This window comes from Lithobates pipiens, unplaced genomic scaffold (assembly GCF_037356315.1).
Source record: "Lithobates pipiens isolate NorthernLeopardFrog02 unplaced genomic scaffold, aLitPip1_a1.2 Scaffold_23, whole genome shotgun sequence".
NCBI classification, from domain to species: Eukaryota; Metazoa; Chordata; class Amphibia; order Anura; family Ranidae; genus Lithobates; species Lithobates pipiens.
This window is the reverse complement of record NW_027507785.1, coordinates 199,586,062-199,601,407: the sequence shown is the minus strand read 5'-3', so window position 1 is coordinate 199,601,407 and position 15,346 is coordinate 199,586,062. Positions and strand designations below refer to the sequence as shown.

General features: G+C 45.6%; 1 protein-coding gene across 2 annotated transcripts in view; it reads right to left on the bottom strand.

The window, feature by feature from the left end:
* Nucleotides 1-15,346, bottom strand: part of ZBTB41 (zinc finger and BTB domain containing 41) — an 86,101-nt gene that overhangs the window by 58,382 nt on the left and 12,373 nt on the right. For both annotated transcript variants that reach the window (XM_077452764.1, XM_077452762.1), the window contains exon 4: nucleotides 8,243-8,312. In XM_077452764.1, coding sequence (XP_077308890.1) covers nucleotides 8,243-8,312 — 70 coding nt within the window. The remainder of the gene's footprint in view (nucleotides 1-8,242; nucleotides 8,313-15,346) is intronic.

Sequence of the window (15,346 nt, the reverse complement as noted above, 5' to 3'; positions counted from 1 at the left end):
TGTAAAGTGAATCAGCATAAATCACAGGCTTAGATGAACGTTACTCATTTAGGCCTCCTCCAGCTTGAAACTAAAGTTTTGGAATTAGGCCGTGTACACACGGGTGGACTGTTCGCCCAACTTTGTCCGCTGAACAGTGTTTGGGCGGACAGTCCGCTCGTGTGTGGGCTTTCAGCGGACAGTTTGACGAACAAGGTTTTACGGAATTTCCGAAAAACTGTCCGCTGAAACCTTGTTTCAGCGAACAGTCCGCTCGTGTGTAGGCTTGTTCGTCAAACTAAGTTCCGCGCATGCTCAGAAAGGATTTACACGCCGAAAGTTATAATGCAGTGTATAGGACGTCGTATTTTTCGTCCCGTCGTACGTGCCGTTCACGTCATCGCGCGCGGTTTCTTTTTTTTTTTTTTTGCATCAGTTTATAGCACGCCATAATCTCTCGTCAACAAATTTGTGGCAAGTTTTACGCCCTTGTGGTTTTTGGGTGCCCTTCTTCTTATCGCCACTATTTTGCCTACTGGCAGTGCTGCTTTGACATCACATGCAATCCTTTTTTCCTTTTTTTTTTAACATCTTCCTCGATTTTATTTTTATTTATTTTAAAGAAATTCGGAAAAGTAGGAATATTACAAAAATATGCTTCCTATTCCATAAACTTATATTTTCCCGTCCCCTCCCCCTCAGATCCCCCTCCCCAACCCCCCCCTCTCTCTCTCCGTCTCTCTCTCCCGCCCCCTCCCTCCCCTCCCCTCGGGACCACTCATTCTGGGACATTCCCTTGTTTCTTATACTCCAACCATTTTCCCCATTTGCTATGATAAATTTCCACTTGATCTCCTCTTTTAAATATTGATTCCTCCATTGATCTTAACCACTCTACTTTAGCTAACCATTCCCTCATGGATGGGGGTTCAACAGAGCCCCATCTCTTTGGGATCAGGCTTTTTGCAGCAATCAATAAGTGAGGTACCAATGAATTTTTATATTCTCCTATTGTTTTATCAGTGTCATGGAATAGACATGTCCAAGGATCCTTCTTTACCTGTTCCCCTGTTATCTGGAAGATGTTTCCTATTATTTTCTCCCAATAAAGGCCAATCTTGCCACACTCCCACCAGATATGTGCAAAAGTTCCCACCTTATCACAACCCCTCCAACAGAGTGCTGATATGTCCGGCCTTCTCTTATGCGCTCTTTGTGGGACAATATACCATCTTGCCATTAATTTAAATGACATTTCCGCTGACATATTGTCCTTAGATATTGTACCTGCTATTCTTAAAATCTTCTTTCTGCGTTCCTTATCTCCCAGAGTACCCAACTCTTCTTCCCATTTTTTTAAAAACAGTGGTTCTCCTGGTTCCTTTTCCTCCTCCAGAATTTTATAGATTTTGGACAAACTTTTTTTTTTACAGCCCGGGTCTGAAAGTATTCTCTCCATAGGTCTAAGATCTCCTTCCCCGCGGAGTGGTCGGGGTAGCGCCTGAACAAAATGTTTAATTTGTGCATATCTCCAGCTGTCTAATTTCCTACATCCCCATTTTTGTCTTATTTCTCCTAAAGTACAAACTCTGTCCCCGTTCATCACATCTTTCAAAAAAATATCATCCCTTTTTGCCCATCTTGTGAAATAAACATATTCTTCCTTCCCTGGTTTAAAAAAACTTGTGTCTAATAAAGAAATTAAAGGTGAATTGTGCTGCCAGTGATTTAATTCGCCCACTTTATCCCATATTCTAAACAAATTAGTAGTTAGTGGGTTAGTGCTTCTCCCCAAGTCACGGTAGTCCCTAGGTATCCAGATCCTTTTTCCTAAATTAACTCCACTTTGTGTTTTCTCTATATTTACCCACCCTTTATCGCCTTTATCATACACCCAATCCACCACCCGTGAGATTACTGCTGCCTGATAATATCTTCTAAAGTTCGGGGCGGCTAATCCCCCTTCTACTTTCCCCCTTTCCAGAGTCGCATATGAGATTCTGGGATTCCTACGTCCCCATATATGTTTTAAAATTAGGGTTTGGAGTTTCCTAAAGAACTCCTGCGGAACTTTTATTGGGATCATTTGAAACACATATATCAGTTTTGGTAAAATAAACATTTTCAACGCGTTTACTCTTCCTATTAGCGACAGGGGCTTATATCTCATGCGTTTAATACATTCTTTCACCCTATTCAATATATCTGTATAATTAGCTGCGTATGCGGATGACAATGTGGGTGTGATTTTTACTCCCAGGTACCTCAAATCTTCCCTACACCAGATGAAGGGGAAGAACCTCTGGAGTTCCTCTTGTTCTTTTTTTGGTACCGTTATGTTCAGAATCTCAGTTTTTGACATATTAATCTTGAAATTTGTCAGCTTCCCATATCTGTGGATCTCCCTGATTATATTTGGCAAAGTCACCCTGAGGTCCGATACATAAAATAATATGTCATCCGCATACGCAGAGATCTTATACTCTTCTCCGCCCATTCTCACCCCCCTTATGTCTCCATTCTTCCTAATTGAAGCCAACAAGGGTTCCAAGGCGAGTATAAACAGCATTGGAGACAGGGGGCATCCCTGTCTAGTTCCATTGTATAGCTTCACTACCGGGGAGAGATTACCGTTAATTTTAATTTTTGCCGACGGGCGGGAATAAAATGCTTTTATCCATCGTAATATTTTTTCTTTTAATCCCAAATATCTTAAAGTCTCAAACATGAAGCCCCAGTCTACCCTGTCGAATGCTTTTTCAGCATCCACCGATAACAGGGCGACTGGGGGTCCACTGCTCTCCGCCCCATGAATCAACATTAGGGTTTTAAGACAGTTATCCCTCCCCTCCCTGCCCATAACAAACCCCGTTTGGTCCTTATGGACCCATTGGGGGAGCAACGGTTTCAATCTCTCTGCTATCACTTTTGAGAATATCTTCACATCCGTGTTCAGAAGAGAGATTGGTCTATAACTCCCAGGGGTTGTTGGCTCCTTCCCCTCCTTTAATATCAAAGTTATGTAAGCCATCAATGCCTCTTCCCTCAGATCTTCCCCTTCTGCAACTGCATTCATATACTCGCATAATTTGGGGGCCAATATCTTTTCAAACTTTTTATAATATAAAATTGGAAACCCATCCGGGCCTGGACTTTTCCCTATTGCCATCCCTCTTATTGCCCTCGCCCCCTCGTCTACCGTGACCGGGGTCTCCAACAATTCCAACTCTTCCTCTGGGACTTTAGGAAGATCTATCCCTTTTAAATACTCGGTAGCTCTGTTTTTCTCCATTCTCTGTCCTACCTTATATAACCGACTATAATATTTATGGAAGACCGTCGCTATTTCAGGGGTGGAGTGCTTCATTTCCCCCTTTTCATTTTTAATTTTGGGTATGAAAGACGCATTCCTTCTCTCCCGCACTACTCTCGCTAACCATTTCCCAGGTTTGTTCCCCTCCTGGTATCTTATGCTCTCTACCCAGTGGTTAACTCGCACCCTTTCCTCCTCCATAAGTTCTTCTAGTTGTAGCTTCTTCTCTTTTAGCTCTGCTTTCTCTGGAATCCCCTTTGATCTAGTTTGTTGCTCCAGTTCCCAAATCTCCTTATTTAGATCTTGTAACCTTTTCCCTATTTCCTTTTTTTTCCCTGTCCCGATGCTTATTAGGATACCTCGTATATATGCTTTGTGGGTCTCCCATATCGTACTCCTCGTGACCCCAGGGGAATCATTTCTTATAAAAAACTCTTCTAGTTCTGTTTCAATTCTGCTTCTAGTTTCTGGGTCCTGGATCAAAGCTTCATTTAATCTCCATGTCTCTCTTTTAGCCTGATCCATTACAAGCTCCAGCTGCACCATGACTGGAGCGTGGTCAGATAAGGAGATAGATTTTATTACTGTATCTTTGAGAGCTGGAAGCATTTGATGTTCAATCAGAACATAATCAATTTGGGTGTATGTGCCATGCACCGAAGAGTAGAAAGTATAGTCTCTGCTGTTCGGATGTTTAATCCTCCAAGCGTCAACCAACTGAAATTCTAAGAGCAGGGCCTTTATTTTTTTATATCTAAGCTCCGGCCATCGCGGGGACCCGGCTGAGGAGTCCACTCGAGGGTCGATGCTCATATTCAGATCTCCCGCTACTATCAGTTTACCTTTTTTAAACTCCGCTAATAGTTCCAAAACCTTCCTTAAAAATTTATCTGGGTCCCTGTTTGGGGAGTATATATTCGCAAAGGTGTATATTCCATCCGATAGTTTCCCTCTTATAAACAGGAATCTCCCTTCCGGGTCGGCCATCTGTTTCTCGACTTCAAACCTAACACTTCTCTCAAAGCCTATTGCTACCCCCCTGGCGTTGCATGTTGTAGAGTCACCGTAGAACCATGTTGGGAACCCCCGGGACGTCAATCTCCCTGTAGCCTCGTGTGATAAATGTGTTTCCTGCAAGCAGACCACATTCGCTCCATACAATTCCAACTCCCTATTAACTCTGAACTTTTTTTGGGGAGTACTTATACCCCTTACATTATATGTTATCAATTTCAGTCTTGTCATGTCTCACCGATCCCCTCCCCCTCCCCTCCTCCCCCGCCCCCCCGGGAGGGAGACATCCCCCCCCCACCGGAGGTCGACGCGGGGGAAGAGAGAAGGGGGGGCGAGAGAGCGGTAGAGAGAGCACCTAAACCCTGTTTGAGAGAGAGATTACCCCCTGACCCACCCCCCCCTCCACCCCCCTCCCATCCCCCCTCCCCCCTTCCCCCTCCTCCATTCGGAGGAGTGAACAATTTCCACATTTGTTCCTCGCTTAGGTGTCCCGGTGACCCACAGGTCATCTTTTGCCCACCTAGCCTTCTTGGGGAGGACCGCCTCATTCACGGCCTATACAGGTGCCCTCGCCTTCCCCCCCAGCTCCCCCCCTCACCCACCAATGATGGTAATTATACCCCCTCCCTCCCCCCCCCATCCTGAACCCGAGACCATTGCACCACCCTACTAATTCCTTCGTTCCCCAACACCTCCTCCCATCCTGGTAGTGCTGGTGGGGGGATTCCTAACTTATTACAAAAGTCCGTTAAGTCCTCTGGGAACCTTAGTACTGCGGAGCGGCCATCTCTCCTCCCCCTAAGGCATGCTGGGAACCCCCATTGATAGGGGACATTTAGTGACCTCATCAGATCTGTCAGAGGTTTAAGGAGCCTTCTTCTCCTCAATGTTTCCCCTGCTAGGTCCGAGAATATCTGTATCTCCGCCTCCTGAAACAAAATTTTGTCCAACCTTCGGATATTCTCCAACACTAACGCTTTATCCTCAAAAAAATGGAATCTAATTATTACGTCTCTTGGTTTTCCTGTGGCTTGGGCGCGGTATCCCATGACTCGATGTACTCTGTCTATTTTTAATTTGTCCGTCTCCGCCCTACCTAGAATGGGATTGAACAAATCCTGCATCACCCTGGGGAGCTCTTCATTCCTAAATTTTTCTTCTAGGCCTTTTATCCTTAAATTTTTCCTTCTTCCGCGATTTTCTTGGTCCTCGATTTTATATAGGATCGATCTGTTTGTTTTTTGGGCTAATTTCACTTGTTCTTTTAGATCCCTCATATTTTGTTCGTATCCATTCATTCTTTCCTCCAACTCTTCCACCCTTCCTAGCACTCGGCCAATATCTGTCTTAATCCCGGCTATATCAGATTTAAGTGATGTTTCAACCTTGGTCAATGCCTCTGTAAAAACCTCTCTCAGCATGCTCAGGCTCACTTGTGGGTCTGCCAGCACTAGGGCTCCTTCTAATTCGGGTTGGATTTCAGGTTGAATTTCGGGTAGGGGGGTAGCCTCTCCTTTTCTCCCCAGTTCTTCCCTTTTTTTCCCTTTATCTTCATCTCGGGAGCTTACCCCCCCCGTCCTGGTACGAGTTGGGCCTACGTCCTTAGGCTTTCCTGCTCCCCGCACTTCTCCCGTGTCTATAGTTTTACTCGTGCCTGCACCTGATTTTCTTGATGTCTTCTGGCTAGGGGTTTCCTGGCTGCTTTCCAACACACTTATCTCCCCCACTAAGTATCGTTGTATCCCCCCCGGGCTAACGGGTCCCGTACCCCCCCTTTTATTCATCTTCCCCGGCATTCTCCTTTGTTACAGGTTGACACCCAGATCCAGGCCCTGTCCCTTTCCCTATAACTCTTATGGGGTCCGGGTTGCTCAGGTCACTTTCTGGGGGCGGGATACCTCACTCCCTTGTACCTGTATGCCTGCAGGCCACTACAAGACAAGATTGCTGTCCGGGAGTGCTGGGTGCACAATGGGCGAAGGACCGACAATTTGTGAAATGAGCCCCCAACCCGACCGCTATTTTATGTCTCTATCTAAAATTGTAAATAGAGGAAAAAGAAAAAAAAACTCCGCATAGCATTACTGATTATTAATCCTTCAAATGTCCATCTGTTCACCTCTCATCATTCCTCCCCCTGCAGGGTTTATATCCAGCTAATCAAGCAGTGTTGGTAACAATCTGATAGTCCCAGAGAAGGAGTCACATTAAGAGCAGTTGTTAGCGTGCTTATATATATATCCGCCTTACCACTTTCCAAGAGAAGTTATTACCATAACAGCTTCTAGTCAATGATGATGACAAGATATGCAGCCGACCATCACCCCTCCTTTCATTCACACAGATTACTCAGCTATCCTTGCTCCTCCACTCTGTCGCTGATTATCTCATTCATAACCTTGCCGGCCTGTGCAGGGGTGGAAAGGTCCGTGTCCAGCTAATCAGGCGATATTGGTAGTACACTGATAGACGGGTAGTAGATGTCACATTAGCAGCAATCGTTACCCAGCTTATACATGTATGTACCTTACCGCTTTCAAAGAGAGGTCTTTAGAATGATAACTTCTGATCACTGATGATGACCAAATCTCCAGCAGGCCATCTCCCCTCCACTCATCCATACGGTTGCTCACCTCTCACTGCTCCTCCACTCTGTCAATGACCCTCTAATTCTTGCCTTACCGACCTATGGAGGGTAGAGAAGGTCCGTGCCGTCAAGCCTGCTCCGCTGAAAGGAGGGGGGGGCGTAAGGCTTCCTACAGAGCCACCTTCCCACCGCTGTGTCTCCGCTTCACAGGAAGCATTCTCCGCTCGCTCTCTCTCCTGGCTTGATCCGGGGTGTCCGCTCGCCTCGTGGAAGCGAACAGCTGACGGCGGGTGGGCGGAGCGGGTGGATCAGGAGGCATGGGCGGGGGCGGCGGGGGGAAAGGATGCGAGCCGACGGCCGCTACGTGTCCACGGCTCCTCCCATCCCCATCGCGCGCGGTTTCAGCAAACTGTTCGCCCGTCGTGTGTGGCCATGTCCGTCCATGCTAATTTTGAGCGGACTGTTTGCCGAAACTGTTTGACGGACAAAGTTGGGCGAACAGTCCGCGCGTGTGTACGCGGCCTTAGTTGCTGTGTTAATACTTAGATTCTGCCTGCAATACACGGACAAACTTTGCCAAGTCCTGCTGAAATTCAGGCACCACCCAGATTGACAAAAAAACTATTTTTCAATAAACTTTTGTTGAAGGAGCCAGGTGGAAATTGTTCTGCCAAACAATAGCTGTATCCAATCAGATGCAGTCACTGTTCAGGATTCTGACAGCTGACACAAGTCAACAGAGGGGATTCATCTTCACCGTTTAGCCAGGATGGAAGAATCTATTATAAACCTATGTGTATGCTTAGTACAAGTCTAGTATAACTAAAGCCATTTTTTCCGTGATTCTATTAGGGAGATTCCCCCCCCTCTTTTTGTCTTGTTTACCATTATCATTGAAAGTAAAAGAAGATCCTAAATTTTGGGTTGTCCCCAGAAAAATAAGAGGGGGGAAATCTTCAAAATGGGGGCACTAGTTATTGTGTCCTGGGAGTCCCCAAGGGATTCCTTTAATTTGCAGAGATCTCCTCTCACTTCCTGTTTTAACTGTAGGACAGAAAGTGAAGGGAAATCTCCCCAATGGGACAAAGAGGGCAAAAATAAACCTTACAGGGGTATAACCCTCTGTTACTCTATCCAAAATGGAAAAAAAAAAAAAAGTTTTGCCTATAGTTGTACTTCAACCAGTTATTGGTTAGTAAACATTATTATTATACAGAATGTATATAGTGCCAAGAGTGTGCACAGACATTTACAAAATAAAGGCAGACATTACAATTCAATACAAGAGGAATCAGAGGGGCCCGATTTTACTCCCTCAAACATATAACAAATTCAATAAAATGACTTACATCACACTTCCAGCCATCACTCTTTAATCTCTTGATTGCAATAAACTCTTGTGCATTTTCTGCATGGAACCTGGAAAAAAAAAAAAATGAATAGCAAGAAATATTAATCTCTGCTTTTTATTATGTGCACACGTCACGTCTCAAAATTTTCACACCATTTTTAAATACAGCAACATGTAACATCCTCAACTGCACTATATAATGAGGACAGATTGCTCTAGCAGTCATGGTTTCAGAATGAATGTTTTGTTACAGCAATCGATCATTGTATATAAAAAAGGTAAGAGCCATACGTGGACTCATGGAGCCCATAAAAATCTGCTGCTCCACATACAGAGCCTACTTTTTTCAAATGTCAGCACATTATATTAACTGTACTTTGCAGAAACTGGCTGTATAACAAGGTAATCCCTCTGCAAGGCTGGATTCACAAACGTCTAAGGATAGTCAATGGGGGGATTAGGAGGGGTGTGGCCGGATGGAAATGGGTGTGAGTGAGTGAGAAGGAGTGAGAGTGTGTCCGAACGCTCTGCCTCCGCCCTACGATTAGAGGAATGTAATCCGCCGGTGGCCACAGTTGCTGTCTCCTGATTGCCCCCTGTTGGAGTTCCATATCGAGCGTTCGGATCTGGAAGCGTGTACTACCACTATTTTTCGACCAGCACTGTCGGAGACTACTGAGAATATCCGAGGAGGGTCCCGCGGACAGCTTAGCTATCGCGAGATCTCGGCCGGAGATCCGAAGGCACACGAATTCTGAGACGCTACACGAGGATATGCGGGGAGGGCTCCGGGCCGGCACAAGATCTCCCGGTGACATCTCGCTGGACTAGCCGACGGCACCCTGGCTTTGGAATGGTGAGAGTTGCTAGGTAGCCTAGCGGAACTGACGATAGAAGCTGTGTGGTGGAGACTGTGGTCTTGTCAGTAATAGACAGCGGAGAGGTACATTGGTCCCCCCTGTTTGGATGAAATGTTTGTTTTTCCCCACCTGTTCTCCTCTTGATAAACCGACAGTCGAAGAGAGCCCGCTCTATAACATAATTAATTTGAGACCTCGGCACTGTGTGACTGGTGGATTAGCTGGCTCCCCCCCCCTCAGGCTCTCTGAATAAAATAGCTGGGCTCTTCGCTGAGGAGTTATAGACCAACATATTACTATCTTCTGCAGGCTTAGCGTTTTTTTCACACAGACTCTACCATGCTTAGTAAAAGAGCCATGGAGGACATGTCCCATGGGGAGGGGAATCAAAAAACGCGGGCTACCAAAGAAAAATTAAATCAAGCCTCTGCGGCTTCGAAACTCGAGCGCTTTGCACATGCGACTTCTCCAGGAAGGAAAGTACAACACCACCCGCCAGGCCAACCTAAAATGCAGGGGTCACTGGGGGACAGGAGAAGTGCAGGTCAATCTTCATCAGAGCTTGGCACCCTACCTCCAGGAGGGGGGGTAGGTGAGTTATCCCAGGAGGAAAGCAGGATGGTCCCAAGATCTGTGGGGGGCGGTGAACCCACTCTACGAGAGATATTGTTGGCGGTTAATGAGTGCAAGAGCTCCATCTTTGGTCTGGACAGTCAATTAAAAAATATTCAAAATGAACTGCATGCTATGAGCCAACTATTAAGTAATACCATTGATAGAACAAATGCTCTAGAGGGAAGATTAAGCATGGTGGAGGATGAACTATCCCCCTTGCAGGGAAAAATAGCTACACTCCAGAAACAAATTATCGCACAGGCATCCAAAATCGACGACATGGACAATAAGAACCGCAGGAATAATGTGCGATTAATCGGCCTGCCAGAGGGAAGTGAGGGTCCCAACCCCATAACTTTTTTGGAAAATTGGTTTAAGGAATTGCTGGGAGATGTCTCCTTCTCCTCGCCCTCCTGCATAGAAAGAGCCTACAGAGTTCCTCCTAGATCTCATCTATCGGAGGGACGCTGTAGGCCAATGATATTGAAATTCATTAATTACAATGATCGAATGATCTTGACGCGGAGGGTTAGGGGATTAGGAGACATCTTCTATAAGGGGACTAGGGTATCATTCTACCCAGATTTTTCATCGGATCTACAGAAACAGAGAGCAGAGTTTATTTCTGTTAAGCGCACCCTGCAAAAGCATAAGATAATGTATGTCTTATTGTATCCAGCCCGACTTCGTGTGTCTGTTTTAGGCTCAACATTAATTTTTAATTCCCCACAGGAGGTTGTGAACTGGCTGGAGGAACATAAAGAGTCTCTTTAATAATACTTAGAACCAGCCTGTATGAGCCCCTGTGGGGAGTGGTGGGGGGGGGGGGGGGTGAAAAAGGGAAGAGAAATCCTTTTTTTTTTTTTTTTTTTTTTTTTAAGGGTTAATGGGGTGGGGTAGGGAAGTAGATGGATAAAATGAATAGATTAGAGTTTGGAGCTAAAGGTACCACGAGCTATTGAGCACTATAGGGTGATCTATACAGGGTATAAGGATATGGTATAGGTGAGGTGGGAGGGCGGGGGTGTGGGGAGGGGGGTTGCAAGGGGGAATGTAAATTTGTTCATGTACACTTTACTTGTGAACCCATCTCAGTGAAGGAATGGGGAGCTATAATGCTACTGCTTGTTGCTTGGGTGAGATGGGTAAAACGATATAATAAATTGATTAGGGAAGGGGTAAGCATTATGGATTATAGAGCACTGCGATATCACATGGCGAATTAATAATTTATACAAGTTTGCATTGAATGTGGTAAATGAGGTTTTATAGTTGAGTTGGGAGGGTGGGATTTGAGGGGAGGGTTGGGGGGGGGGGATATATATATATATATATATATATACTTTGAAGGTAAAAAAATATTGTATTATAATAATATTGTAACTACCAAGTTTCTGAAGCTATAGCAGCACCTTCCCCCCCCCCCCCTTTTTTTTTTTCCTCTTCTCCCGCTCTCTCCCTTTTTCCCTACCCCCTCCTTTTTGTCTTTTTTATATAGGGGCATAATTGGTGTCATGGAGGGATTATGATCCCACCTTAGACGTGTGTTAAATGGGTGTGGTAAGATCATGTGGGGGGGCGGTGAGTTTGGACACTCATGAATGGGGTATGATTATACCGGCTACAATCGAGACCCCTAGGGGTTGCTCTGATGGGCAGGGTTGGGTGGGTGGAGGGAGGGAGGGGAGTCTTCGAACGCGTGCTGTGAGTAACGGGGTGGTGATGGGGGACAGGTTGGGATGGGGAGCGGTGTTGGGGAGAGGAAGCGGTTCCCTCACCTTCTCCCCTCCATGGGTACATCAATTAACTACTGGAGTTGATGGGTAGGTGGAACATAACTTCGTGGAATGTGAGGGGCCTGGGAGACCCTAAGTAAAGGGGGTCTGTGATGTTGGAGACGGAGGGGAAGGAACCTGGTTTGCTTTTTTTTTTACAGGAAACCCACCTAACCCCAACCACGGCCTCTTTGTTACATAATCGGAAATTCCAGGCATACTACCATTCCTTCTATTCATCATATTCTCGTGGTGTGAGTGTGCTAGTTTGGAAGGGCACAGATTTTCTATGTAAAGAGTCTCATATAGATGGGGAGGGGAGATTTGTCTTTTTGCACTGCCTGGTGGATGGGCAGGAATATGTCTTAGCGAATATATATATACCTCCTCCTTTTAAGCTAGAGGTTATGGATAAACTTCTTATGTTTAGCTTGGGTAAAATGGGCGTCCCGTGGATAATAGCCGGTGATTTCAACGAAATTATAGATAAGCGTCTGGACAGATTCCCTTGTCCAGCTGGGAATAGAACAGGCCGACTGCATGAATTTCTACTAGAAGTTGGATTAAGGGATATCTGGCGCGTGCGACACCCTCAGGACAGGCAGTACTCTTGTTTTTCCAGTACCCACCAGACGCTATCAAGAATAGACATGGGCTTGGGGAATAAAGAGGCAGTCGGGTTGGTGGCAGATATAGAATATGGGGTCCGTGGGATATCAGACCATTCTCCTCTGGTTATAACTTTGAATACGGGAGAGCTTGCCCCACAGAGAGTGGAGAATAAACCCCGCTTGGCTGGAATTAATCGATAGCTCTAACCTTTTAGGGGATCGAATAGGGGAATTTCTCCAAACTAACAGAGGGACAGCGGCACCTGGAATGGGACTCCCTAAAGGCCTTTCTTAGAGGAATACTCATACAGAAAATTGCAATAACAAAAAACGGGAAGCTCGAGACCAAGAGAGAATAATTAGAAATGATGTTATCCAGGCTGAGAGAGAGTTTGTGGAGGACCCATCACCGGGGAAACAACAGATCTGGGTGGATAGCCAACAGATATATAAAATGGCAATTTTAAAAAAAGGTAGAGAACCAGCGTATCTTCCAACGTCAATATTATTTTGGCGAAGGAGAGAAGGTGGGTCGAGTTCTTTCCCTATTGGTTCAATCTAATGGCCCCTCTACAGTAATACAGGCAATTAAAACACGGAAGGGCGACCTTGTCTCTAGGCCCCCCGAGATTATGAAGGTACTTAGTGACTATTATAGAACCTTATATAAATCAACTATACAGGATTGTGAGGTTCTGGCCACCAATTTTTTGCACCAAACAGCTATTCCCATGCTTTCAGACCAGGATAAAATGAATCTAGACTTACCACTTACCTTGGAAGAGCTAAAAAGTGCGATGATTAGTATGCCCAACTATAAATCTCCTGGCCCTGATGGGCTTCCAGTAAAAATCTATAAACGATATAGCGAACAGTTGATGCCGGCACTACTGGAAACGTTAAATCATGTATTAGAGGCGGGGAAGCTCCCCGCTTCAATGCTGGAGGCTAACATCACTTTAATCCTCAAAGAGGGGAAGGATCAACAAGAGGTCTCGTCATATCGGCCGATATCCCTGTTATGCTCAGATGTAAAAATCCTAGCTAAGGTCCTAGCAACCCGGTTAAATAGTTATATTCATAAATTAATACACCCAGATCAGTCCGGATTCATCCCAGGTAGAACAACTAATACTAATATTAGGAGGGTTTTTTTTAATCTACAAATACCTAGAGATAATGATAAACCAGGGGCCATACTAGCTTTAGACGCTACTAAAGCTTTTGACAGCCTGGAGTGGGGCTATCTTTGGGGCGTACTGGAACGTTTCGGCTTTGGCCCCCTATTTATCCAATGGGTAAAACTACTTTATAGAGGTCCTAGGGCCAAGATTAAAATGGGGACCCTATTTTCCGATATGTTTCATTTAGAAAGGGGTACGAGGCAGGGGTGCCCGCTGTTCGTGCTGGCTATGGAACCCCTGGCTGTGATGGCGAGATCACGCCCGGATATCCAGGGATTCCGGCGCGGACTGGAGGAGGAGAAGCTGGCCCTATTTGCAGATGATGTCCTGTTCCTTATTGGCGATGTGGGCTCCACTCTGAACAGGGTAGTGTGGTTGATGGAGGAATTTGGGCAACAATCAGGCCTGGTTATTAACTGGAGTAAATCAGCCCTTATGCCATTGTCGGAGTTGAAATACTTGGGTGTCTGGATTCCTAGAGATATAGCTCGGTATGTCGAGGAGAATCTGGTACCATTACTGGCGAAATTGAAGCAGAAGGTCAATAATTGGTGTCGTCTTCCCCTGTCTGTGGCGGGACGATGCAACTTAGTAAAAATGATTTGGCAGCCACAGATTCTATACATTCTCCACAATTCCCCAATCTGGATTAATCAGAAGTGGTTCAACAGATTGGAGGGACTGATTCGTGAATTAATATGGAAAAAGAGACAGCCTCGGATTCGGCTGCGGACGCTGCAGCTTCCTGCAGAAAAGGGAGGAGTAGCGATACCGCATCCAAGAATATATTTCCTATCAGCCCAGCTCCAGCATTTAACGGGGGCTGGACTAGAGGGGGGTGGCTGTCCAAATCATAAATTGATGATTAATAAAGCATACCATAAAACCTTAGTTGAAGTTTTGGAGGCCAACTCATTTGCTTACAAATGCCCTACAAATGTTCTGGCGAGGAAAGTGTGGCAGACAGCCAAGCAACTCCTGGGCTATGAGGGAGTAACGGAGTATACCCCCCTATGGAATAATGGAGAACTGGCTGAATTAAATAGAATAGATCGGCCCCTGGAGTGGGAGAGAAGGGGGATTACCAGACTGGTGCATCTCTACCAGGGGAACACCATGAAATCATTTGAAGATCTCCGTCAGGAATTTGGTATCTCTAACAAAACGTTTTATATATACCTGCAAGTGAGACACGGGATACAAGCACAGTATGGTACACTTACCATCGAGAGGATGAAGACCCCCCCTGTTTCGGGGACTCCTCGAATGAGGGCAAACGAAGGGCCAGATTTCTAGCTTATACATAAAACTCAGGGATAAAGCCTTGAATGGCGAGGGACCTGACAAGAGTAGGAGGGGATGGGTGGAAGACCTGGGACCAATTGGGCAGGAGCAATGGGACGAGGCCCTAGCACAGGGGAACCTGGTGTCTATCTCCACATCGCAGCGTATGTCCCACAAGCTTTTTTTATATAGGGCATATTATACTCCTAAAAAAATGTGGAAGATAAGTAGAAAGTCTAACGGTGAGTGCCCTAGATGTGGAGCATTAGGGGACCTACTTCACATGGTATGGAAGTGCCCAAAATTATATCAGTACTGGATAGAAATTGTACATAGAATTAACAGGACCTTCAATACCACCTTGGAACCAGAAGCTAAGACCTGCCTATTAGGGATTATGGAATGGGGTAGTACCCCTGTTGCAACAAAGATATCTATAGTAAGATGCCTGTACCAGGCCAGACGTCTAATTGCGATGAATTGGCAGGCAAAAAATCCCCCAGCATTACAAGCATGGGTAAATGCCATAAACTCTACAATTTGGTGTGAATGAGCCATGCTTATTAGACAAAACAACTTAAAAAAATTCAAGGTGCTATGGAATCCATGGTTGAGAGATATTGGTTACCCCCTGGACGAGACAGTGGAGGATAAGACTTAAGGCGAACTCACTCGACTAGGGCTTGGTCTGGGAGTCTCCTTGATGCTCCCTATTCCTGTTCCTGAAGTGATTTGCCACTCGCTTACCGGCTAGCCAGAATAGACTTGGCCGG